This window comes from Xyrauchen texanus, chromosome 14, assembly GCF_025860055.1.
Source record: "Xyrauchen texanus isolate HMW12.3.18 chromosome 14, RBS_HiC_50CHRs, whole genome shotgun sequence".
In the NCBI taxonomy this organism is placed as follows: Eukaryota; Metazoa; Chordata; class Actinopteri; order Cypriniformes; family Catostomidae; genus Xyrauchen; species Xyrauchen texanus.
Genome location: NC_068289.1, coordinates 42,099,828 through 42,127,282, shown reverse-complemented (window position 1 = coordinate 42,127,282; position 27,455 = coordinate 42,099,828). Strand labels below are relative to the sequence as shown.

Genomic DNA, 27,455 nt, shown 5'->3' with positions numbered 1-27,455 from the left:
CTGGGATCTCTCGGTAGTCTTGGCAGGACTCCAGAGACCTCCCTTCGAGCCGCTCGAATCAGTTGGACTAGGGGCCCTCTGTCTTAAGACGGCCCTGCTGATCGCACTCGCCTCCATCAAGAGGGTCGGGGACCTGCAAGCGTTCTCTGTCAGCGACACTTGCCTAGAGTTCGGTCCAGCAGATACGTCTGTGATCCTAAGACCGCGACCGGGCTATGTGCCCAAGGTTCCTACCACACCATTCCGAGATCAGGTAGTGGACCTGCAAGCGCTGCCCCAGGAGGAGGCAGACCCAGCCCTTTCGTTGCTGTGTCCAGTGCGCGCCCTGCGCATTTACCTGGACCGCACACAGAGCACCAGACGCTCTGAGCAGCTCTTTGTCTGCTTTGGGGACGGCAGAAAGGGAATGCCGTCTCCAAACAGAGGCTCGCCCACTGGGTTGTCGACGCCATCACACTGGCTTATCACACCCTTGCGGGTCCGAGCTCACTCAACAAGGGGTGTTACGTCCTCGTGGGCACTGGCCAAGGGCACCTCCCTAGCAGACATCTGTAGAGCCGCGGGTTGGGTAACACCCAACACCTTCGCGAGGTTTTACAACCTCCGCGTTGAGTCGGTTGCGTCTCGTGTTTTGTCAGGTCCGAGCCCGTAGAACTTGGTAACACGTAGACCGACCGGCCGGGTGGATCGCTTGCACCCAGCGCCCTTTTCCTGATGTCAAGGTAAAGTAGTGCGCCTTCTTCCCAGGGCGCCCCACTCCGAGTTGGGCCCCTGGTCGATTCCTCCCCAGCCCTCCGGGGTGGAACTCGCCGACCCAAGCCACTGCGGGTACCCTGATGGCTACCCTGTACTGGTATAGGTGCTCTACAGGTAAGGCCTCCTGCTCGGACTCCCCCTGTGTGTAATTCCACGGTTCTGTTCCCTTACGAGCGGACCCCCGTGTCTCCCTTAGGCAGTTACAGCTGCCTCGGTCACCGTGCTGTAGCAACTCCCCCCTTTCGAGGCTGGATCTACCACCGCACCATACTTTCCACACGAGCCCTAAGACGGCCGTGTGACGTGTCTACCACTTTTCCTCCCCAAGAAAAAGGGCAGGTGTGGTCTCCGCAGGGTCTGGGTAAGACCCCTTCCCTATATGCGTGTAAGGGCCCCGGCCGTGATTGCTCTATGCGAGAAACATAGAGAGAAAAGAGGCCCAGCCATGCTGGCCCATTCCCATGTTGGCAAACATCGCCTTGTTCCCCTCCCAGGGTAACTAGAAGGACTCCGATGTTCTTATGGGGCATTGGGGAAGGGTACGTGCAGCCAGGTACAGACGATGCGCGGCACTGGATGAAATCCCTGCCCGCCTCTGTATCGGCGGTTCACGTACATGGTTCAGCACATGGCAAGATTGGAATGGGTCCCTTAGTGTCGCTTCTCCGACACAACATGGAGAGAGCGACAGAAGGGGAACATTTGGTTACGTATGTAACCTCCGTTCCCCGAGGGAGGGAACGACACGTTGTGTCTTTCCTCCGCCATGTCACTGAACCGAGCCACTGTTGTGGCCGGACCATTCCGGCTCCTCAGAAAAATCCTGACTAAACTTCCGTATTTGCCCCGCTTAAATACCCGTATATACCCGTATGTCCGGGGGCGGGGTATGCAAATACTGACTGCCAACTCCCATTGGCCCTTTTCAATAGGTCAAAGGTGAATATCGGCGCTCAAGAGAGACCCCTAGTGTCGCTTCTCCGACACAACGTGTCGTTCCCTCCCTCGGGGAACGGAGGTTACATACGTAACCAAACGATATTTCTCAGATTTATCACTTTTATGGACAAAAAGTGCTATTGGATGTTTTTCAATGAACGCTTGACATGGTCAATTGACCCAAGTGTGGCGAACTGGATTCATCTGGTGATCGTGTTTTCATAACAAATGTATGAAGTCCCGTTTTGATATTTCATGTTTTCATTTGTACTCCTGGCACAAATAAAATGTTCTTACTTCAGCAATTTTGGCATTACAAACAACATTAGTGTGTTGTAACATACCAGGTAAGTTATATTTGTGAATCAACATCACAAAGTTGAAAAAACTCAAAAAATGTGTAAGCCGAGAGCAATAGAACTTTACCTCACTAATGCAATCAGTTTGCCATTTATTGTATGTGTGAATTACCGCTCCGTTTTCAATATAAATATAGCCGTCTGGCTCGTATCATATCTGTGTATGAAACTCCAAAACCCTCCCCTCCTTACAAAAGCACTCAAAGACTTACCAACTATGCAATCATTTATTCCATAAAAAGAAACTGTAATCTAATTACAAGTATTTCAAAATTTAATTAAATCTAATCACAAGTACTTGATTTTTTTAAAGCTTATTATGTAATCTATATTACACGTTATCCATTACTACCCAGCACTGCATGCAAATAGTGCGCAGATGACCAACTAGATTTGACAAACTCAGCAGGGCGATCAGTACTGCCAACAACTCGAGGCAGTTGATATGCCATCACAGTCGCAGACCCGTACAGGAACCTGTGGCTGCGTGCCCGTTGCACACGGCGTCCCATCTTAGCTTGGCAGCATCTGTCATACCGAACTCCTGCCCGCAGAAAAGCAAGGATTTTCCATGCTGTATGTTCCTTGTTTCCTTGATGTGCTGTATGTCCTTCAGGTCTACTGCCACGAACCAATCTTTATGCCAGACGCATGCTAAAATGCATTTCTGCATCAGCATCTTGAACGGGAGTCTGTGCAAGGCCCAGTTCAGAATTTGCAGGTCCAAGATTGGCCGCAACCCACAGCCTTTCTTCATTATGATGAGGTAAGGGCTGTAGAACCCTTTCCTCATCTCGGCTGGAGGGACAGGCTCTATTGCACCTTTGCGCAGAAGGGTTGTGATCTCCGCAAGCAGGGTGGCGGCGTTCTCACCCTTCACTGAGGTAAAGCAGATGGGGCGGGCATCTGGCAAACTGAATTGCTAAGCCGAATCGGATGATCCTGGCCAGCCACTGCGACGGGTTGGAAAGCCCTAGCCACACGTCCAAGCTCCGGGCAAGGGGCACTAAGGGGACAATCACATCTGACATACCTGTTGGTGGGGTATTGTGGTGAGGAAGGGCAGAATATGTCGAGTAGCCTTGCTTCATCTCGAACTCGTGGCCGTGCTGAGTGGGCCCTAAAAGCACTTACCTTGCTTCATGTACCCGGTGTCGGCCATTGGAGGCAGAGAGATAAAGAAAGCATTCAGGAATTACACAAAGACAGAAAGATGTTCACGTCAATGTATTTTCCTCTAATAGTGAAAATATGCTCTCTTTTAGCGCTGTCGAGGCGGCCAGGGGTGTACTCTGCACTGATCGTGTGGAAGGAGAGAAAGCCTCTGGAATACGCTTCTTATTTAGAGGTGAATGGACCGGCAGTGGAATTCAGCTCGCTGACACTCAACCGCTCGGCTCCGAAGAAAAAATCTGAATGAGTGGTTCTGAGCCAGCTCTTTTTATACCTGTATGTCTGGGGGAGTGGCATGCAAAATGCATGAATGCAAATTCAACTCGCCAGTTCTCATTGGCCTTTTCTCAAAGATCAGAGATGTTTGGGGCTCCTAAGAGTGATTCTTAGTGTCACTACATTGACACAATGTCGAGTGAGTGACAGAAGGGGAACACAGAAGCTGTAAACAACAATTAAGCTCTCAATACTGTATAGAAGCTTAGTAATTTAGATAAATGATCCAGTGATCATTGACACCTCAGTGCATTGGTAGGTGGTATGAAGCATGTTTACGTATTTCAGACATTCTAGCATACTGTGTCCTCCTGAGTAGTGTGGAGTACACGCATCAAATTTAAGGCTAACACAATTTTAGTTTTACTTCACATCAAAATCATAAGAAAGTATTGATAAGTCAGGCCGAGCTTGTGAGACATATTCAGTTGTTCCAGAAACCATTAATATTTAAAGGCAATGTATTTTAATTATTTGACATGGCACATGGTTTTAAATATAGGTTTTCTTCAGTTGATGGATAATTTATGTGCTAATGCAACATTAAATATAAAATGTTCTCTTAAGTGAAGCTAAAAGCAGTGACGGCGGGCCAAAGGCCATTAGACGTTGACCCTGAGAAAGCCCTGAGGAGGCACAATGAAACCCTGGAAGTGAGAGTGGGCAACTGGCCCTGTCATGCACTAGCATGCCCTCATTTGGCCTGATAGTGGAAATGCAGCTGCTTTATCTCTGTGGCTCCATAAAATACCTGTGTTTGTTTTGAATGACCCACTTAGACCCACCCCAACAACTTTACTCAACCAATGGTGTGAGTTGGAACTATATAACCGTTTGAACAACTTGCATATTCAGAAAGCAGTTTTGAAAACATTGTTTATTTTTGTAATTCCGTTCGGTGGCACTAGTGTTGCAGAAATTACATACTCCAGTTTTAATGGGGTAATATCATGAAACAAGGAACTATCCTTTATCTTTTGAAATAAAAGTAGATCATAAACTTTCAGGACTCAATCCTTTCCCAATCCACCCAGACAATTTATTAAACTCTGCCATTAAAATGTCTCATTCATAAATCTTCATAGTTGTGACGTTACAGCCAAATGATCTCTCTGCAGTTCAAGAGAGTTTTTATTGGGCAAAATTTTGTATATGTCCCTGCAGGCAAGATGAGTCTTCAATACAGTATCTTTGATCTGTTGTCCCCGAAAGAGAAAGATTGTAAATTATATTGATGGCCTTAAAGCTAACAGACATGGATTAAAAGCCATAAAAGTTCAGTTTAGATTTCAGTTTTGAGTCTTCAAAAGTGGTCTGTTTAATTTTTTTTTTTATTTAGTGCACCGATCTTTGCAACCTGGTCTCATAAATTCACAGTACTACATTTCTGCAGAATGGCCTTAAAATTAAGCCTGAACCCAACCCGGACCAGAAACCGTGTGACCTGACCCCACAGGTACCGTCAGTTTTAAAGCCGAACCCGAACCCGCACCCAAAATCACTCACTCTCTTTAGAATTTCTTCTTCGAGCAAGTATTGCACTAGGCTGTAATTCGTGTTGAGTTTATTACTTAAAAATATGAATCCACTAAAAATGACTAAAAACCACTGATAATTCAAATAATTATTTCTCTAAATTGCAATCATATTACTTTACTAATTACTTTACTGAAAAGTAATCTCATTACTAATTACATTAAAGTTACTTTCTAAAGCAATTTTGCGCTCAACAAATTCAAAATAATCTCAAAATAATTCTGCATTGTTACACTCAAGTCAAACACTCAGCACCTCACATTTCTCCTACACAATGACTCGTTACAGGGCCATTATTCATGTATTATACATAATTAATATATTAGAAATAAGCATAACCTTATAATGTTCTTAAAAAGTAATTAAATTAATTTAAATGTTACTGTCGTAACCTCCGTTCCTTGATGGAGGGAACGAGACATTGTGTCGATGTAGTGACATTAGGGGTCGCTCTTGGGAGCCCCAAACATCTCTGATATTTCAGAAATGGCCACTGGGAATTGGGAATTATACAGGTATAAAAGAAGCTGGCTCACAACCACTCATTTAGGTTTTGCGCTAAGGAGCCGAGACAGGGTCCCAGCCATTTCAGCGGTTAGCTCAGCGGCAAGAGGGACACAACGTCTCATTCCCTCCATCAGGGAACGGAGGTTATGACAGTAAACAAAACGTCTGTCACTCACTCGACGTTGTGTCAATGTAGTGACACTAGGGGTCCCTATACGAACACCACAACCAGCTGAACTGTGTTACATGGACTGTCGGTGCACTGTAGTGTCTCATAGCAGGTGCACCCAGCCCCCGTGTAACCTTCCCCAGTGGCTCACAAGTGTCGTACAGCCACTCGCACCCAGGGGACAAGACGAACTCATAGTGGGGACATGCCGTGCCAGGCGTGGTCTCTTCTCCTCTTTTTCCTCTCACAAAAATGGATAATCATTCAGCTGGGGCCATATGTGTCCATGTCTGGGGGTGTCCTTTCCCAATGGTAAAGATACTGCAGAGACCACACCCTATCCGAAGGGGAGGTAACATGTGGAGAATACTTCACATGGACTTACCAACCAGCAGTATAGTATGTGGAAGAAAACTCACGGTACGTCCTACCCAGAGGGGAGGAGCTCTACAAACACAGTGACTGGGACAGAGGGAGATCTGCTGAGTGGCCTGCAATGACTTCAGTCGCTGCTGACTCCAAAGGGCAGACGGTGGCAAGTTGCGACATGTCACGGTTAATATATGCTACAGTTGCTGTATTGTCCATCTGGACCAACACGTGCTTGCCTTGGATCTACGGCCGAAGCCTCCACAGGGCCAGCAATATCGGCAGCAACTCGAGCAGTTGATATGCCAACGTAGTCATGGCCCTGTCCAGAAGCCCACGGCTGCATGCCCGTTGCCCACGGCTGCATGCCCGTTGCACACGGTGCCACAACCTAAATTGGAGGCATTTGTCATAACAATGACATGCCTGGACACTTTGTCCAAGGGGACCCCTGCCTGTGCAAGGTCCGTCCAAGAGCTGAACATGTGGCGGCAGATCAGAGTGATGGCCACACAATGCGTGCCGCGGCGCCATGCCCATCTGGGGACTGGAGTCTGAAGCCAGTGCTAGTACGGTCTCATATGCATCAACCCGAGAGGTGTGACCGCCGCTGAGGACGACATATGTCCCAGAAGCCTCTGAAACTGTTTCAGTGGGACCGCCGTTCTCTGCCTGAATGACTTCAGGCAGTTTGGCACCAACTGCGCGCGCTTGTTTGCAAGGCGCGCTATCATAGAAACTGAGTCTAACACCATACCGAGAAAAGAGATGCTCTGAACCGGGGAGAGCTTGCTCTTTTCACGTTTGACCCGAAGCCCCAACCAGCAGAGGTGCCTAAGCACCAGGTCCCTGTGCACACACAACAGGTCTCGAGAGTGAGCTAGAATCAGCCAGTCATTGAGATAATTGAGGGTGCGAATGCCCACATCCCTTAGTGTGACAAGGTCTGCTTCTGTGACTTTTGTAAAGACGCGAGGCGACAGGGACAGACCGAAGGGGAGAACCTTGTACTGATACGTCCTGACCTTGAAGGCGAACCACAGAAAGGGTCTGTACCAAGGTAAAACTGAGATGCGGAAGTACTCGTCCTACAGGTCTACTGCCGTGAACCAATCTTGATGCTGGACGCATGACAGTATTCATTCATAAACACAGTTAGAATATAAGATGGTTTCAGTTTGGTTTCATATTTGTGATTATAGAGCCGTATCCTTCTAATGGCATTTACATTGCAGCTGGAGTCTGGACGAGGGCATTTTTAGGTCCTGAAGATGCAGCAGTGAAATTGTGCTACTGAGCGCTCCCACTTCCATCAGTTTAGTGCTGCTCCCCAAGGTGACTGTACAGCATGAGCTATTGATTCACAAACGCCTTACAGGTTTGCTTAAATCACTACACCTTGAAATTCTCACTGTGAGTGATGCTAAGGGATTTCAGTTAAAGCACAATATCTGCTAATGTGCTGGAGAAATTAACAGTAGTGCTTGATCAGGGTGTCAGCATGCTTTATTTCAATGGTCTCGCATTTTGCAGTTCAAAGGAATATGGTTCTGCTCATTCAAAGCATTTTTTAACTAAAATACTAAAATTGTTCTGCACTATTGTACTAAATTGTAAAAATTAAAGAATCAGCAACCTACAGCCCTGATGCTCAATAGTGTTGATATAAAAAAATAATAAAAAAAAGACAATTATTGGCTGCCATTATGATGTTTTTTACTTTTATTTACTAAGCTGTCAAAAAACTTTTAGAGCATGTTAAATCATACTGAATGCATTGAAATTATATTTAATGGCTGAATGTATTTTGATTATGAACATTATCATATGTAACATTTTAATCATTTTAAATAACAGTATGTTCTTTAGATCAGGGGGTTCTCAAACTTTTTGATGCCAAGGACCCGCAAATATGATAATCCCTTTGCGAGGGACCCCATGTGTGTGAAAAATAGTAAACACGTTATTATAAAAACTGTCAAAATTAAACTAAATTAAAAATAACTGGAGTGTATAGTGCCATTGTACTAAAGCAAGATTAATTATTTATATTTTATATGGAAAATATATACTGTCTTGTTTCTATCATAGTAATGTAAGGTGTTTAAACCTGAAGAAAAACATTTTCAATACAATTGCAAATTGTCCTAATGAACTGAATGTTCGGGCAAATTTCTGGATCTGTAATGTTAACAATTTAGGGAGAACTATTCACTAACACCATTACTGAACGAAGAGAATGGTGTATCCTTATGCATATAATATAATGAAGAAATCAATAGAATGCATTAACAATGAAACCAAGACTTTTTTATTGTTAATCCATCAATAAATTAGCAAGACCTCTTTGTGAACCAGCCTGACTCAAATTTAACGATCAGGGACTGTCCATCATAAATCACACAAGACAACTCTAAAAATATAATGATCCTCACAAAGTTCTGTTTATAGAAAGAAATAAACTTCCATTATAAACAAGTCAAAAGATTTACACATGAGTTTTGTTCATATTCATTCTGCACGGCACTCCAGGTGCTTGTACCCGTACACAAAACATTTTTGAAATGTGGAAAGAATCTGCAGGATATAGTATAAACTCATAAAGAATACAAAAATATAGGGGTGTGAATAAAAAAAAAAGTTCAATTTAATATTAAATTTGTCTTCCCTCCATGGACTATTGCAAATTGTCCTACAGAACTGAATGTTTGGGCAAATTTCTGGATCTGTAATGTGAATAAAGTTTGCAGTATTTACTGAAACTGACCTACATATATGGCACCTGATAATTTTATATCAGTTAATTAAAAAATATTACAATAATAATCTATATTATATATATATATATATACTGTATATATACATATATTAAGAATATGTATACTGTAAATATCATTAAGAATTAAATTTTTTTACATTATTTTCAAAACAATTAAGCATATATTCACTCAAAATTCTCATTAACCATAATAGTAGCCATGTAGTCAAGATGTCACTTTTTGTTTTTGTAATTCTACCGTATTACAATAAAAAACACTTACCCTTATGTTGTGTTCCATTCATTTTTACCCGCATTACTTTTATTTTTATGATTTTTTTTAACCAAATTGGAATAAACTTCATTGGCTTGAATCGTGTCTGAAAGCACACAAAATGTTTGGACCCCAACACACACACACAAACAGACACTCTCTCACACACACACACACTCACAAACACAGACACTCTCTCTCTCACACACACACACACACACACACACACACACGCACTCGCACTCACACTCACACTCACACTCACCATACTACAGGTGTACAGGTATGTGCCATTTTTGAGAAATTAAAATTGTGTTAAAGCAAACTTCTTTGTTAAACATTAAAATAATAATTCTGTGATAAATAGCAAGGGCAATTTTGAATGTTTTTTTATTATTTAGTAAAAATAATCAATTAAGGTTATGTCAATAAAGCCTAGTGTATATGAGTTTCAAAAAGAAGCGCAAAACCAAAAAGTTAAAAAGCTAGTGAAATATATATTCATAATGAGGGATGTATATACAATTTAATGGGCCAGTCATTTTTGACTGGAATACCACAAGTGGGACTTTCTGCCATATTTTACTAAATAAAAGAGTTAATGTATGGCATTTAATAAAATTTAATGTATAGCATTTAATAGCAAAAATATCCATAAAAAAACTTTTTAACACAAAATGTAGTTGAATTAGCTGAGGTCATTTAGGCCTATTGTCAATAAATTCCAAAAAGAGGTACAGAACCTGTGCTAGTTACTTGAATCAAGTTGAAAAAAGATATAACGCAATATTTTGTGATAATATTTGGATTATGTGAGATTCATAAACCATTTAAATGGGTCTGTCATTTTCACCCGGGAACTCAGGGAGTGGTAGCCAATGAGGAACACCGCACAAGGGTTGAATCATCAAAAGTTAAAGGCAGTACAAAAATACAACCATGATTTATAAATAGTTTACAATTAAAATAATATATTACATCACTGTTTTATCGTTTCTACATGTAATGAGAATTATAAATCTGCTTAATTATCTTAAAAACTAAAATCATAATGCAAAAACTCTTAATGGTCCTAAAAAGTGGCTTTCATTTTTGTTCAACAAAATATAATTGATTGTATGTTTCCTTTGATTTTGGGATAAAATGTGACCTGGGCATATTCTTGATAGTTTTCATAAGATTCCCTTAAAAATGAAGAGCACAGATTATTTTAACTAATTCCATATTGAAAAATTAAACATTTTCTTCATTTTTTTTTTGCACTTTCTTTTAGTTCCTTCCTTCTACATAACATTGAAACCTTCTTAACTCCTGTCTACTGTCTTTTTATATATTGAAATAAATATCTACAACATATTTATCATTTCTAGTAATCCTTATCAACTTCCTGTTACCTTTTCACCTCCATTGTCTCTCTATACACGTTTCTCCACACCTCCAAAGGTCTATTTTCACCCTGCATTCAAAGCTCTTCATCATTGTGATGTGCTTTCGTGTTTTGGAAGTTTGCACAATTTTTCATTCTGTTCTGACAAACTTTGTGTGTTGCAGATAAATTAAATGTCTCCTTCACTCTCCCTCTCTATCTAGCCCTCAAGGCCTTGTTGTCATCCTCCTAAAGTGTGATCCTCTGGGATGCTTTCTGTCGCTGGTATTTCGAAGACTTTTTCGGAGAACTTTCGCTTTTGGGAGGCCAAACTGGTTTCACTAATTTCACATCCTGATCCAAAGAGAAAGTGTTTTTCGGAGAGGTTGTTTGTGGGGGCCACACCAAGGAAATCTTGTTAGGGTTTTGATCTGGTTTTTCATACAGTTTATTGACTTCTTTTTCAAACATATCTGTGAGTGAGTAGATGCTGCTTTGAGAAAGTGAATGTCTCCAGTCCGACCCTTCGTGGTCTTTTTGCAATCCTTGTCCGAACCCATCCTCGAAATTTCCTTTAGACTTGAGGAGTTGTTTATAATGTGGTTGGCAGTATAAATGTCCATGGAGAGAGACAAAGTTGCCAAGGCTGTGAGACAACAGAGTTTCATACATTCATAAGTCATATAAAATATAGTGAGCTCTGGGCATTTGCACAAATTTGCCAATAATTGCTACACAGCAGGATAGACAACGTTATCCTGGAAACTTATGAATAATGATACTTTATGTTCACTACCAGTCAAAAGCTTGGACACATTAACTCATTCTTTATTATAGCTGCTTCCCACATTGTAAAATAATAATAAAGTCTGCAAAACTATAAAATATGAATGGGAATTATGTAGTAAAGTCCTTAGAAAATAGCACAACTCTCCTCATCAAAGCTGCAAGATTTGAGATATCATTCATTTTAAATGTTCATGTTAGGCACAAATGAACCTTGAGTCACAAATTGAGTTTTACATCAAAGTTTAATACAGAACTTATGGTCCCTCACCCTACAGTAAGTATGTTAGTGATATTGTGATTATAACATATTGTGAAATACCTCAATTTGCTTTTGCAGTGTTCACAGAAAAAACAGGTTTTATGGAACTTCTTTTTGTCGGCTATCAGGCCTTCCATCGGGTACACCCTCTTCCTGCACACTGCACACATCTCGGACTTTGGTACTCGAATCTGGAGAGAAAATGACAGAGATTTGTTCCAGATTGTTTTACTCATAATATTCAGAGGCATTATAGTTTTTATGGTGGGCTACTGTTTATCCCTTTATCGGACCTTAGACCTGGCAAAGACAACGCAGCATTTTCACAAGCACTTAAATCTCCATTAGGAAAGCAAGACAAGGGCAATATGGGTATATAACATCCACAACTGCAATTAAATGTTATCTGTAAGTTTGACAACCGAATTAGTGAAAAAGACACACAATAACAATTCAGTTGGACCAAAATGGATATAAAAAGTGATTTAAATGTAATTTGTTATCAGGCTGATATGTCAAGGTGTATATCTGGCACTTTCCACAAACGGAAAAACATAGGCCCAGAAATTCTTCAAAAGTGAAGATTTTTTTTTCTTAACCAATGGTGTAAAGGAGGTGCTTATATGCACTTAAAGGAATATTCCCAGTTCAATACAAGTTAAGTTTAATTGACAGCATTTTTGGCATAATATTGATTACCACAAAAATTGGGTTTGACCTGTGCCTCCTTTTCTTAAAAAAAAAAAAAATGGAATCTGGTTTACAGTGAGGCACTTACAATGGAAGTGAATGGAGACAATCCATAAACGTTAAAACACACATAGTTTCAAAAGTATAGCCACAAGACGTTAAAAAAAATATATATATATATATATATATATATATATATATATATATAATTGTATCAACATGATTTTAGTGTCACAAAATCACTTAGTAACCTTTTCTGTGTAAAGTTACAGCCAATTTTACAACTTCATTACCATGATGATTTAATGTCAACAAACCCTAAAACCCTAAATTGACCAGTAAAAACATCATTTTAAACAACTTTACAGCTCAGATAATACAGAGTTTTATAAAAGTGTTTTTTTTTTTTTAAATGAAATAAAAATTTCCCTCCAAAAAAAATTGGCCCCAATCAGTTCCATTGTTCCATTCCATTCCATTTTTTATTTTATTTTTTTAAATGAGGGACGAGTCCACATACATTTTTGTGGTAATCAACATTATGCCACAAATGCTGTAGATTGATCTTAACTTGAATTAATCCCAGAATATTCCTTATAAAAAAGAGTCACAATACATTTTCTGAGCTGTTTTATCTTCTACTGTATATATTTTATATGAGCAATTAAAGGTTGCAATTTTGCAACCCTGTTGGAAATCCCGTCTAAGTACTGAGTTTTTTACACTAAAAATACTAGGTTATTTTAAAATGGATTTGAGCCTGCTAGTGTTTGCTATTTTTTGTGTAGCCCACCTTGCTGGGTTAGTTGAGTCCAACATGTGTTCTCTCCACTATTTACCCTGTTCTGAGTTTGCCAGTTCAGTTATTTTAAACCCAACTATTTTTAGGGTATACTGAAGCCTGAATGAGAATTGGGTTATACAATTTTATAAGTAATTATAGGAAATCAGAATCTAACAGATACTTTCAAAATAGTTTATAATGTACAGATAGTGTATAAAAATACTTTTTAATTTGTACAATTTATACATTAATATGTATAAAGACACTCTGAAATGCAAAACAGCACTCTCAAATGCAAATGCGACCGAGATGAATGCCAATTAGTGAAAGCTCTGTGTTTTTGCTTCTCATATGTGAGATTCTAAGCTGATAAATAGCCCAATTTGATTCTTTGAAGGTAAACATGTTGTCACATGGCTTAAGCCTTGGTGTTCCATGTGTAACACTGCTTTCATGTATTGCATGTAAATTATGATTTATGTTCAATCTGAGAGGAACAAAATGTGTGAAGAAAACATATAAAGAACAAATGCACTGCAGACAATATAAAGGAGTGCTAAAGTTCTTATTAAAGGGATAGTTGACACCAAAAGGTACAATTCTGTCATCATTTAATCACCCTTATATTGTGAGTCTTTCTTCATTGAACATAAATTATGTTATGCAGAATGAACTGCTCAGTCACCATTCACTTTCAGTGATGCCACGTGAATGGTGACAGAGGGTCTGAACTTACGACAGAATTTTCATTTGTGGGTGAACTGTCCCTTTAACTGTACCTGAAAAAGAAACTTTATGCATTCCCCAAATGATGGCAAAGTTAGAAACAAGCACACGATCTCAACCAAATTAGCCATCAGCTCTAGTAACGCAGAAGCTGTGCAGTGACTTGCTGTTATTTTCCACTCCAATCATGCACCACAAGAGTGTTTACCAGTCACAGCAGCCTTTGTTTTATGCACTAGTGGGTGGTATGGCTCTCTCACCTGTGACACTCAAGCTTTTGAATGCACTCCCACTTTCTGTCCACGTCTTGTGGAAATTCTTCATCAGTTCCTCAGCAGAGGCCTCGGGCGAAACCTTCACCTCTATTGTTTTTTTCTTCACAGCATCAGCGTAGGAGAAAGGCACCCGTTGCGTTGTAACATTTTGAGTGTGTTTGGAAACTGTTGTAGAGCTTCTTGATCCGATCATTTTTATGCTGTACCCATCAACAGAAGAATATTGTTCAGTGACTGTTTTTGTCTCCGAAAAGCCTGTTGGATCGACAGATGTGTCTACTTTCACTTCTTTGCACACAGGCGGCAGGGAGCTCTGCAGGGTGCATTGTTCCCTCTCTGGAGGAATCTCAGCCTTTGAACCGTCAGACGCAATATCAATCACTCTTGACTCCTGTTCCTCCTGTTTGTTTGGTAGCTCTTTGATGTGGGAACTTTGCTCACCCATTTCAAAAACATTTTTAATATCCTTAAAGTTGAAAGCGGGAATATCCTCTTGTTGACTTGCTTTCTTCTCCGCATCATGCTCCAGGTCACTAACAGTCTTCTCTGTTTTGTCAGTTTGGTCTTTTTTAATAACACCTTTCTCTGCCAAAGTCGAAATTTTGCTGCCCAGCTCAAAAAGCTCCACCTTGGAGAGATTTTCTTTCTCTTTCACTTGACTCTCTGACTTGGTGTCTTCCTTGTTGAGGCCTAAACACTCTGGAACATCAAAAGCATCTCCATGTATGATAGTTTTATTCCCTATAACTTTTTGAGCCCCCTCAGAAACCAACGATGTCACCGTTGCCATTTCAGAAGATCCGAATGTCTTTTCTTTGGACTTTTTCTCTTCAGTAGGTTTAGAATCTAGTTTTATCTGTCGATGGAACGTGGCAGGAGATTCTATGATTTCAGACTTCTTTCCAGTGAGCGGCATCATGCGAGGCAATGGATCAGGCGAGGCTCCGCGGGAGAGTGTAGCTGTTGCATTTCGTAGTCGCGTCAGACTATCCGCCCTGCTCGAAGAGGGTGATGGAGAGGCTCTGCTGATGCGAGAGCTTTCGGATGTGCGTGGCGGAGGTGTCGGCACCGTTGGCGGAGGCGGCACTCTCTGGGGGGAGTCGGTTCTCCTCGTGGACTCGATGGTGATGAACGTGGGTGAGGCAGAGCGCATTCGTAAGCGATGGAGATGGAGCTCTGATGTCTAGAGTTTTACTGTTGTTGTTTTTTTGCTTTCGGCTTTTGTGTGTTGTCTTAGTCTCCTCTTTGACAATCTTTTGTGTTTCACTCTTTGTAGAACCAATGGTAATTTTTGAAATTCTTTGTGTTGCTCCAGGAGAGACAAATTTTTCTGATGTGGCTTTACATTCATGCTTTTCAATAGTGTCAGAACTTCCATCGAAGTGTGCTAGTTTAGTTTCAACAAGTATTTTTATTTGAGCAAGTATTTCTTTGAACTTCTGTTCACTGGGCTCAGCTGCAGCCCTTTCCAAATCACTTTTCTCTTCTGGCCCAAGAAACCAGGCTGGCATTTCAGTAAGAAAAGCCTTCACATACTTAAAGTCAATTTTTTCAGCACCCTGTAAGTCTGTGATACGAGACAACATCTTTTGAGCTTCAGCATGCCTTAACGGTGCGCCAACGCTCTCCGCCGAGGACTCAGCAGGCTCCCTTTGTGCAGAATTTCCTGCCATTTTTACTGGAATATTTCGGCTTTTATCTTTCAATTCCTCTGGAATCTGCTGTTTGTCATTGTCCTGATTTTGAAGTTTCACAGCTCTGCCCTTCTCATGGAAACTCTGCTGCTTGACTGTACTCTCAGTAATGATGACCTCCTTGTAAACCTCTGTGTGTTCCCCTCGAAAGTTCTGCTGTGTTTGCATAACCGAGACTTCCTCTTGATTTTTATTGGATGATAATACTGGGCATTTTGGCTCAGCAGGCTTGGCCTCTGTGGGTGAGGTGGATGCTACACTGACGGTGCTACTTTGTACTCGCTGAGCCACCTCCCTGTCTTTCTTATTTTTACCCCTCCTTTTCTTTTTTGGAGTGGCGGGGGGCTCCTCGCCAGGTTTCTCTTTAGCCTCCTTTTCCACTTTACCCTCAATTTCTTTCCTCTCATTGTAATTTATAACTTTCACACTCTGTGACTGTTCCACTGTTGTTTTCACCAAACTCTCCAGCTTAGCACTGTTACTAACTTTCTTAGCCTTTTGACTGTTAGTCTTTTCTTGATTTGTGTTCGGCATGCTCTCCTCTGTTTTTTCTCCAGACATGGATCCATCTTCATTTTGAGTGCTGCTTGTAAAAAAATTTCCAACATTCTTGGTCTCAGTGGCACCCTGCACAGACACATTTTTAGTTTGAGGCTTGTCGTTTTTTACTCCTTCAGATGATTGTGTTGTATTGTTAATAACTGTCCTTGTTTGAGTAACAGATGTCACCTGTTGTATATTTGTTGCCATGGATCTCTTCTTTTTCTTCTTAGTTGAAGTGGAGGTGGTCTGCTGCTGACCTGAAGAGCCTTGCGATGGCTGATTAGAGATAATGTTCTTTTTATCTGAGGAAATAACAGGAGATTGTGAAGGAGATTTCTCATTTGCAGCAGCGATCAAAGCCTTGCTTGGGGGGGCATCTGAGAGATGTGGGTGCTTGGATGAATCTGTGGCTGATTCAGATTTGGTCACACTCTTTTGAGCTCTCTCTTGAGTGAAATCAAATGATATGCTTGCCTCTGATTGCACTGTGTCTGTGCTCTCAGAAGAAAGCATTTCAAGGGCTGCGCTCACAGACTCGTGCATGTGAATTTCAAAAGCCGGGGAGCGCGGTGGTGTGCAGCTCCCTTCCCTCTGCTGTCTGTATTTGTGCTCGGCTTGTATTAATTGGGTTTTGAACTTGCTTGTGGGCGATATGCTTGGTGGGGGAGAGGCGGGAGGGGTGAGTCTCAAGGGGGCGAAAATTTTCTTGGGAGGCCGTGGAGACTCTGGTGGCTGCTTTGTAAAAGCTGACTGAAATTCAGAGGAGATCAGTGTGGACTTGATTGATGAGGTGTTGCTTTGAGTTAATACTCCGATGGCGTTTTTCACAATTTCACCACTCTTGGTCTTTTGTGTAGCCTGAATGTCCATTTTGTCAAATGAAATAGCAGGCTCAAGCTTGGGCACTTTGCACAAGGTTGGCATTCTGATGGGTTTGACAGTCATTTTAGTGGGTTTGGATAGTGTTATGCTGGGTGGTGGGAGGAAGTCTAGCTCCTGCTCAGTGGGAGGGGGAGGGAGGATATCTTGCTCTGCTGTGGGCAAAGGAGGAGGAGGTGGGGTTGGTGGAGGAGGTAAAGGGTCAAGTTCAGACTTTGCTGGATAACAAATTACAGGAGGAGGCGGAGTAGGAAGATCATGATCACCTCTGATGCTTGGAGGAGGAGTGGGGAATGAGATGCTATCATAATCAAGAGGGGGTGAGGGAGGGGGAGGCAGGGGGTTCGGGCTCAGATGGTGGTGTGCAAATTTGTTGTTGCTTTTCTTTTGCTTTATCCAGTCTGATTAAACCCTTACGACTACTTTTGAGGTTACGGAAGTCCGTCTTTAAAGTTTTGACAGCGTGTGTTTGAACTATCGTTTTTTGTTCCAACACAGTGGTATTTGTCTCCTGGCTGTGTGTTGTGGTTTGACTCTCTTGAGATGAATATCTGTTGTGCATTGATTTGGCAGTCGTATGCTCTTGAGTGTTCATCTGTGATTCACAGCTTATATCAAGGTTTTTAACTGCAGGGGTGGCCCTATGTGTCTGGATCTCATTTACAGATGGAGACAGGGTTTTGACAGGCACTTTGACCTTTCTTATCGGCTTCCTGCGGGGAATTGTTGGACTTGCTCTCTGTGCTGTTTCCATTAAGGATTTTATAGTGCCCTTTACATCCCCCTTTATCATCTCCTCTTTCTCCGATTGCATTTGCTCTTGTGTCTCATAGAGGGCTTTTATGGAAAGCTTCACATCACCCTCTGTGCTTCCCCTACGTTGCATTCTGGGGGATTGAGGAGGCTCGAGTAAGAGTTGAATCTTTCCTTTCACATCTCCCTGGACATCAATATCCTGCTGGTAAGCCTTTATCTCATTAGAAGCTTCTTGCAGACTCTGTATTGCTGTGTGAACATCACCCTTAACAACTGTCTCTTTCTCTACCTCTTTCACGGCATGTCTGGCCACCTCTAGTGATTTTAACATACCTTTGATGTCACCTGGCACTAAATCTTCTAAGACTATTTCCACCTTGGTGGAAGCAGAGTCTTTGAGTGACTTCAGTGCTCCTTTGATGTTACCAGGAATGATTTCTTGTTTCTCTACCTCTCTCATCTGATTTTGGGCCTCCTCAAGAGACTTAAGGGTTGTAGTTAGATCACCTCTAACCAATTCTTCTTTCTCCAGAACAACCGTCTGGTTTATGGATTGTGTCAGTGAGTTCATAGCTGCTTGTAAGTCCCCTCTTATTATTTCTTCTCTCTGTAAATGCTCAAATGAGACTGGAGGCTCCGTCATGAAAACCTTGACAGTGTTATGAACATCGCCTGGGACTATAACTTCCCTGTCTACCAGGCGACCGATTTGTGTCTGATTACGTGTCAGGCTGAGTTTTGTCCCTTCAATATCACAGCCAATGATTTCCTCTTTTTCAATTTTACCTGGCTCAGTCTCATCTGGTCCTACCTGCAGCTTTCTGAGGTAATCCAGTGCACCTGATTCGATACACGTAGAATAAAACCTCACCTTTCCCCTTTCTGCTTCATCCACTTTAATTCTCTCAATCTCCTCTGTGTCTGGATTGTAAAGTCGCTCTAGGCACCCTTTCACATTACCTCCGACTATATTTTCTTTCAAAGTGGTTGATTCTTCATGTGTATTAAATAAAGAGTAAATGGTCATATGAATATCCCCCATTTCATCTTCCTGAATGAGAATACCCCGTTTTCCATTGCTCTCCTCTTTGAATAGGTTGTTTATGGCTTCCTCAATGTCACCTCTTATTATCTCCTCTTTCTCCACAGTGGTGCCACTGTGCTGGTGGAGCAGCTGTTGCACTGTGCCACTGATGTCCCCTCTCTCCTCTGCATTTATAATGATTGCCCTCTCATTTTTCTCCTGTCTGTTAAGGAGATTCATCATGATATTTTGTAGATCACTTTTGATGATTTCCTCTTTCTGGATCTGAGGAGCCTCTTTATTCATTAGATTGTACTTAGCCATGCGAACATCTCCAATTTCATCTGCCTCAATAATAATGCCTTTTGAGTCTACCATTTTCTGAGCGAATAGTTCATCGAGGGTTGCTTTGACACTTTTACCAACAATCTCATTTTTCTCCAAACTGCTCTCATTGAAATCAGGGAATGGAGTGGTTTCGAAAAGCCATGTTGTCATTTTTACATCCACTCTGGGGATCTCTTCATGCTCCACCTGTTTAGTGTCCTCACTCTCTTTAATTTGATCGAGAGGATTCTTCTCAAACAGCCAAACAGACTGTTTGACGTCCCCCTTCAGCTCTTCCTCCATAACAACTGTATTCATTTCATCCTCTGAACTTTCACAGTTGATTTGATCAACTGTGTGAGTTTCAAACATCCATTTTGCTGTCCTAACATTCCCTTTATTAATCTCACTCATGCTAACAGTACGCACCAACTTCTGAGACATTGTATCAGACTCGAAGCGCTCTTTGTTTGTCTTAACATCCCCTCCTTTAATGTCTATGACAGTTTTGATTGACATTTTGTCATCCTCTGCGATCCTATCCAGGGGTTGGGTTTCAAACCGCCACCTCGCTGAGCTGACGTCACCTTTGTGGATGTCTTCCTCTGTAACAGATTTTAAGAGGTAGACCTCATCTGAGTCTCTAATTGAGTCCAGAGGCTTTGTTTCGAACAGCCAGCGGGTTCCCACCACATCACTTCTTTGTATTTCCTCTTTTGTAAGTGTGGTCACTTCGTGATAATAGCCTTCTTTGTCCTGGATGGCGTAAAGAGGCTGAGTCTCAAACATCATGGCATAGCTTTTCACATCTCCTTTCTCCTCCTCGTCTCGGGTGACTTTCTGGAATTTTATAGGCTCGTCTTGAATCTTATCTAATGAGTAGGTCTCGAAAATGAATCTGCCTTTATCTACATTGCCTCCCTGAATGTCTTGTATGGTGCGGGTTGTTTTCAGCTCACCAGGGGTCTCGGAGATTGCATCTATGGGCTGGTTTTCAAACAGCCATTTGTGGTTTCCAACATTTCCTTTCTGAATATCCTCAGCTTGAACACTCCTTTGCTGTCTCATGAAGTCCTCAGAGGTTGAGCTTATCACATCTGATGATTGGGTCTCAAAAATGTATTTCATCCGAGACACGTCCCCAGACTGAATGTCTATCTCAGTCACTCTCTTGAAGGCTTCCCTGTCTTCATCAGTAATGTCCTGCAAGTTTTCAGTCTCAAACAGGAAGCATGCCATACGTACATCTTTTCCTTGAATGTCATCTTGTTTCACAGTGCGAGTTTTCAACACTGTCTCTGAATTATCCTGTGCGGCATCAAGAGTTTGAGTTTCAAAAAGCCAAGTGCATGTCTTCACGTCACCTTTCTGAATGTCGCCACACACTTTTTCACTTTTGAACTCTTCTTTTTCATAAAGCGTATCCATAGGTTTGGTCTCAAAAAGCCACTTACAATTTTTAACATCACCTTTCACTATTTCTGTCGTTTCCCTAGTAACACACTCCTCATCTTCGATATTGCTAAAATACTTAATAGCATCGAGCGGCTGGGTTTCAAAAAGCCATTTTGCTGTCTTAACATCCCCAGATTCAACCTCTTGTTGAGTTATGCCCTTGATGATTTGGAATTTGGTGACACTCTCGTCAAATTGGTCAATAGGGCGAGTTTCAAACATCCATTGGCAGCTTCTGACATCTCCTTTGACGATTTCTTCTCGTCGTACGGTTCTGATCTCGTGATAATGCCCCAAGCTGTCTTGTATGGCATATAAAGGCATTGACTCAAACAGATCTTTATTGGATCGCACAGATCCGGAGGTGACACCCTCAACTTGAATCTTTTGACTTTCATCATATTGGCTTAAGTCGTAAGTCTCAAAGATTTTCTTGCAGTTGCTAACATCAACATTTTCAATATCCTCCACATTCACCATTCGTGTCATTTCCTTTTTTTCCTCTCTGATCTGCTCGAGAGGTTGGCTCTCAAACACCCATTTCTGGTGTCTAACGTCGCCCCTCTCCTCAGATGTCACCATTCGTTTGAGTTTCCCCACCTCTGCAAGCTCTTTCGTCTCATCTTTTGGAGCAGTTTCAAAAAAGTTTCTGGCTGATTGAACATCACCACCTATAATTTCCTCTGTGTCTACCGGTTTGGCATTTGAATCATCCTTTAACGTGTTCATTGGCTGCGTCTCAAACACCCAACAATTTTGCCGGACATCAACCCTGTAATTTGTATCTATTTGTTCATTTTCGATTGTTTTTGTAAACTCTCTCTTTTCCTCTCTAATATCTTCCAAACATTGGTTCTCAAACAGCCATTTTTGATGTCTGACATCACCTCTTTCTTCATTAGTTGCTACAGTTTCCTTAAGTCGGCATACCTCATCTTCCTCATCTTTGATGTTCTCCAAAGGCTTATTCTCAAATAACCATCTCTGGTGTCTAACGTCACATTTTCCTTCCTCAAATTCAACCTTTTTATTTAATTTTCCCACTTCTGGCAGTTCTTTTAGCTCACTCGGTGGAGAACTTTCGAACATGTTTTTAACAGAGCGAACGTTGCCTCCAATAATCTGCTCTGTGGTGACAGGCCTAGAGTTGGAATTGTCTTTCAGCGAGTCCATCGGTTGAGTCTCGAATACCATGCAGTGTTTGCGTACATCTGTCCCAAGAATCTCTTCTTTCTGCTGCTTTTGCAGTCTTTCCCACTGTGCATTTATGGAGTCAAGACTCTTTGTCTCAAACAGCCATCTTCCCCTTTTTGCATCACCCAGCTTGTTGTCCTCCATGGTAATGCTGGAAATGAGCCGAACCTGAGAAAGGTCCTCTTCAATCTCATCCAAAGGCTGGGTCTCGAAAAGCCACCTTAATGTTTTGATGTTACCTTTTTCTGTTTCCTCTCTTCGGACAGATTTAATAAGAAGCATCGCACCCGAGTGCTCCCTCATTACACAAATGCATTGAGTCTCAAACATCCATATAACCTTCTTTACTTCTGATTTGATCTCCTCCAGCACAGACTTGAGACTTAGAAGTTGCTTCTCGTCCATAGTTTCAGTGTCGCCAAGAGAGTCCATCTCCTGGTTTTCGAACATGTGCCTCACAGACTTCACATCCCCTCCGGTTGCCTCTTGCGTGAAGATGACTTCTTTGGTTTGCTCTTCGTCAGCATGAATTTTATTCAACTTATCCATTGGCTTTGTTTCAAACAACCAGGCTGCCGCACGAACATCTCTCTTTCTGACTTTATTCACTAAATAGTTGTGTTTAGCTGAATCACGATCCAGCCCCAGTGCATCCATGGGCTGTGTCTCGAACATCAAAGCAGTGTTCTTCACATCACCCCCTGCAATGATTTCCTGTTGAACCTTGATGTCCTCTTCATTATCTACATAGTCATCCTTAATACAGTCCAAAGGTTTGTTCTCAAACATCCAGCGCATGGACTGCACCTCACCTCTTTGAATCTCATCCCACTCCAAGTATTCTGGGCTTTCATTTGAAACGCTACCAGTCTGTTCAAACTGGTATGCTGCCTCCTGAACATCTCCTACAGCTTCGATTTCTGCATCCATCTCGTCGTTATAGAATTCTCTTTCTAAGTCTTTCCTGACATCCGGGTGAATGTGTTTGCAGAGTCGTTTGAGCTCTGATAGTTCTCTTTGTCTATAGTATTGCTCTTGGTTCATTGTGTGCTTCACTGGGTAAATTGGGGGTTCTGGGAAGTCCTCTGCTTCTTCTGAGAATTCATCTAGTAAGTCTGGTGGGGGTGGTGGCAGATATTCCAGATAATCATCTTCATCATCATCAAAAGCAGGCAAAGGGCTTGCTTCAGCCTCCTCCGCTTTGTCTTTGTCAACACTGTTCAAAGTTTTCGATATCTCGCTATGCAAAGCTTGATGGGATACATTTACATCTGATGCCAGCTGTGGGTGGCTGATGTTACGTTCAATCTTGTTTTAGGAAGAGAATATTAAATAGAATAATTCAGTGGTGCTCTCTGAAATGATATTTACCACAACTGGATCAGCTTTGAAAAGTTCTTAAAGGAATAGTTTACCCAAAAATGGTTGTTTAAGATTCATATGCTGTTGTTATTTTTTCTATTTCTATTCTAATTTTAAAGAATCTTCACTCAGCTCTTGTCCATATAATGACAGTTCATAGTGACCATTTCTAAGAAGCCCCAACAAGGACAGAAAACCGCTATAAAGCACCATTAAAGTATAGTGTTCTTTAGTACAAGCTTGGAGCTTGACAGGCATGGTCACTATTCATTTTCGTTGTATGTAAAAGAGCTGCGTGAAAATTCTTCAAACAGGTTTTTTGTTCCATGGAAAAATAACAGCTTACTGGTTTGGAGCCACAAGAGGGGAGTATATCATTATATCATTTCAATTTTGGGTGATCTATTCATTTAATTTCTTGGTAACATTTTACATTAAGGCTGTTTTTTATTTATTTTTTTACATTAGTTACCTCACTTATTATCTCTCAATTAACAATATGTTTACAGCAATTTTTAATCTTGGAAACTTTTAATTTCAACATAAATCAATACATTTGTTTAATTAAAAGTTGTATGTGTTAACATTAGTAAATTCATTATGAATTAACAATTGTATTTTTATAGTTTAACATAAAACAATATTAATAAATGCTAGAAAAATACAGTATGTTGTTTCTTGTTAGTTCAAGATACATTATGCATTTACTAATGTTATCAAGTACAACCTTATTGTAAAGTGTTACAAATGTCTTTGAATAAACATTCAAAGGCATGCTATATAAAAGGCCTTAAATCTATTCAAATTTTGGGCATTTACAATAAAAGAACATACCATAGTATTTCTGCTTCTGAACACAGGCTCTCAAGTGCTGTGACGCTCATTAAAATGAAGTGTTGTACATACAGTATTGCATAAACAGAGAGACTGAAAATAGGCTAATACTAGGGTCTCCCATGAGGGACTCTTGGAAATATGGGGAAAAACAAGGCAAGTAGAGCCTTTTATGTATTAAACCTATTAAAGCATAATGCATTTATATGCCAGAGTAGATATGTAGGCTAAACAGGACTTACCTTCATTTTCTTGCTTGGGGCTGCTTCCTCAATAGTTTTTTCAAAAATCTGTGCCAGTTCTTTAGTTGAGAGTCGTGGAAAGTACTCTTCCCCCTCTGAAAGCAAATGTAAAATGTTTTATGTTATTTTAAAAAAGAGAGTTCACCCAGAAATGAAAATTATTAAATAATTTAATTTGTTCCAAACCTGTATGACTTTCACTCTTCCATTGGATGCAAAAGGAGATGTTAAGCAGAATGTTCAGTCTTAGTCAACATGAATTGTCATTGTATGGAAAAATATGCAATGAAAGTGAATGGCGACTGAGACTAACATACTGACTAACTTCATCTTTTCTATTCCACAGAAGAAAGAAATTCATACGGGTTTAGAACAATATGAAGGTGAGTAAACAATGACAGAATTTTCCTTTTTACTTGAACTATACTGTTAATGTTAATAAAACTAATCTCTAATCTTTATAAAATTAAGAATGAGCTGCTGTAGCTGATTTGAATCAGGATAATTACATAATGTTGATTGATTAATCAAATAAATTGCAATTAATCACAGATATGAATATTTGGGTAACACTTTACAACAAGGTTCCTTTTGTTAAGGTTATTTAACAACATTAGTAAACATGAACTAACAATGAACAACACTTATCGAGCATGTAATGAAGACTCAGGTTGGTTTGGATCCATATGCGGCTTTATTAGAACAGTAAACTCAGGTCATACAGGCAATGGTCTGGGACAGGCAAACAGAGTGAGGCAGAGAGGCAGAGGCGTAAACAAGGACAGGCTAATGATCAGGGCGGGCAGCAAACAGTCGTGGTACAAGGCAGGCTAGAGTAACTGGGCAGGTGGCTAACAAACTGGAACGGGGAATAGCTAGGTCGGTACACGGATAAACTAGAGAGGTAACTAATGATGCTTGGAAATGTCGCCGGGGCTAAACAAGACTTCGCAAGGAGGGAACAAACAGACGTGATTAAATAGAGTGAGGTAATAAGCAACAGCTGGGGTGAGTAATCAGTATTCGGGTGAATGCGATCTCCGGAGGCTCGAGGAGGAGGCGCCTTCACCCGTGTTCGTGACAGAGCCCCCCTCCTGTGAGCGGCTCCTGACACGAAGATGCGACCCGCGCCGAGGTCTCCCCCGAGGTCGAGGAGCCGGTCTCTCCGGGTTGGTCCGATGGTACTCTGTAATGAGGTTAGGGTCGAGGATGTCGTTGGTGCTGACCCAGGACCTTTCTTCCGGGCCGTACCCCTCCCAGTCAACCAGGTACTGCATCTGACCTCGGTGGCGCCTGGAGTCGAGCAGCCTTCGCACCAGGAAGGCCTCCTCGCCGCCCACGATCAGGGGAGGGGGTCTGAGAGTGGCCTCCTCTTCGGCCCGCGGGTCGTCGGCCGGTTTCAGTAGGGAGACATGAAAAGAGGGAGAGATTCAGTAATTAGTAACAGGGTTAATCTTTCTAAGGATTTTAAAGGGGCCAACATACCTAGGGCTGAGCTTTCTGCAAGGCTGGCGGAGGCGGAGGTCTCGGGTGGAGAGCCAAACCCATTGGCCTGGGGCGTAGTCGGGTCCGGGACGGCGGTGACGGTCTGCTTGCGACTTAGTGCGGTCCACGGCCTGCTGTAAGTGGACGTGGGCCTGGTCCCATACTGCCTCGCTGCGCTGCAGCCAGTCGTTAACGGCGGGGACTTCCGAGGGTTCTCCGGACCAAGGGAAGAGAGGGGGCTGGTACCCCAGGATGCATTGGAAGGGGGTCAGTTTGGTGGATGGTTTGAGTAAGGAGTTCTGGCCGTACTCAGCCCATGGAAGGAATCTACTCCAGTCCGACTGGTTGTGGTGACAGTACGTGCACAAGAACCTGACAATTTCTTGGTTTAGTCTCTCCGTTTGTCCATTGGACTGGGGGTGGTAACCGGAGGTGAGGCAGAGGTTGATGTTCAGGAGACGGCAGAAAGCCTTCCAGACCCTGGAGGTGAACTGGGTCCCCCGGTCTGAGACAATCTCTTCAGGCAGACCGTAGAAGCGGAACACGTACTGGAACAGGTGTTCAGCGGTTTCGAGGGCGGTGGGTAGCTTGGGTAGAGGTATCAAGCGGCAAGCCTTGTAGAACCGATCTACGACCGTGAGGATGGTGGTGTGCCCCTGGGAGTTGGGTATGTCGGTTACGAAGTCCACGGCGATATGTGACCAAGGACGATGTGGAATGGGGAGAGGTTGGAGCAGGCCGGCCGGTGGTTGTTTAGGGGACTTCGCTAGGTTGCAGGCTGAGCACCTCTTGACGAAGTCAGCATTATCCTCGGGTAGGGTCCCCCAACAGAAGCGGTTACTCAGGAGACGGGTGGTAGCTGTGATTCCGGGGTGGCCGGAACTTGAGGAGTCATGCACCCAGCTGAGTACCCTCTCCCGGAGGCTGGGGGGTACGAAGGTCTGACCCGCAGGGCACTCAGGAGGAGGTGGGACTGAGACTTGAGCCTGGGAGATGTCTGACATGAGGTCCCACTGGACAGGGGGCTAGGAAGAGCACGGGCGAGACGATGGGTTCGGCTGGGAGGTTTTGGACTGTGGTCTCGTGTTGACGTGAGAGGGAGTCGGCCTTGGTGTTCTTGGAACCCGGGAGGTAGGAGATGTTGAAGTCAAAGTGGGTGAAGAACAGGGCCCATCGGGCCTGTCTGGGGTTGAGCCTCTTGGCAGAGCGGAGGTACTCAAGATTTCGGTGGTCCGTCAATACCTGGAATGGTTGCCTGGCCCCCTCCAGCCAGTGACGCCATTCCTCCAGGGATGCTTTTATGGCCAGAAGCTCCCGGTTACCGACGTCATAATTTTGCTCGGTGGGAGTGAGTTTGTGGGAGTAGTAGGCACAGGGAAACAGCTTAGGTGGGTTTCCTTGGCGCTGGGTGAGGATGGCTCCAATTCCAGTGTTCGAGGCGTCCACCTCTACCACGAAGGGGAGGTCTGGATTGGGGTGGTGCAGGATGGGCGCAGTGGTGAAGCATGCTTTGAGTTGGGCTAAGGCCTGGAGGGCTTCAGCCGGCCAGTGGAGTTTGTTTCCACCTTTCTTCAGCATGGCGGTAAGAGGGGAAGCAACTGTGCTGAAGTTGCGGATGAACCGGCGGTAGAAATTCGCGAACCCCAGGAAGCGTT

The 27,455-nt window shown here is 42.5% G+C and overlaps 1 protein-coding gene across 1 annotated transcript in view; it reads right to left on the bottom strand.

Annotated features, from left to right (window-relative positions):
• Positions 1 to 8,411: 8,411 nt before the first annotated feature.
• The window catches only part of LOC127654634 (xin actin-binding repeat-containing protein 2-like), a 52,675-nt gene continuing 33,631 nt past the window's right edge, over positions 8,412 to 27,455 (bottom strand). The window contains 6 exon segments of the mRNA XM_052141856.1: positions 8,412 to 11,128; positions 11,591 to 11,721; positions 13,991 to 15,164; positions 15,166 to 17,458; positions 17,460 to 23,185; positions 24,316 to 24,410. Coding sequence (XP_051997816.1) covers positions 11,630 to 11,721; positions 13,991 to 15,164; positions 15,166 to 17,458; positions 17,460 to 23,185; positions 24,316 to 24,410 — 9,380 coding nt within the window. The 3' untranslated portion in view covers positions 8,412 to 11,128; positions 11,591 to 11,629.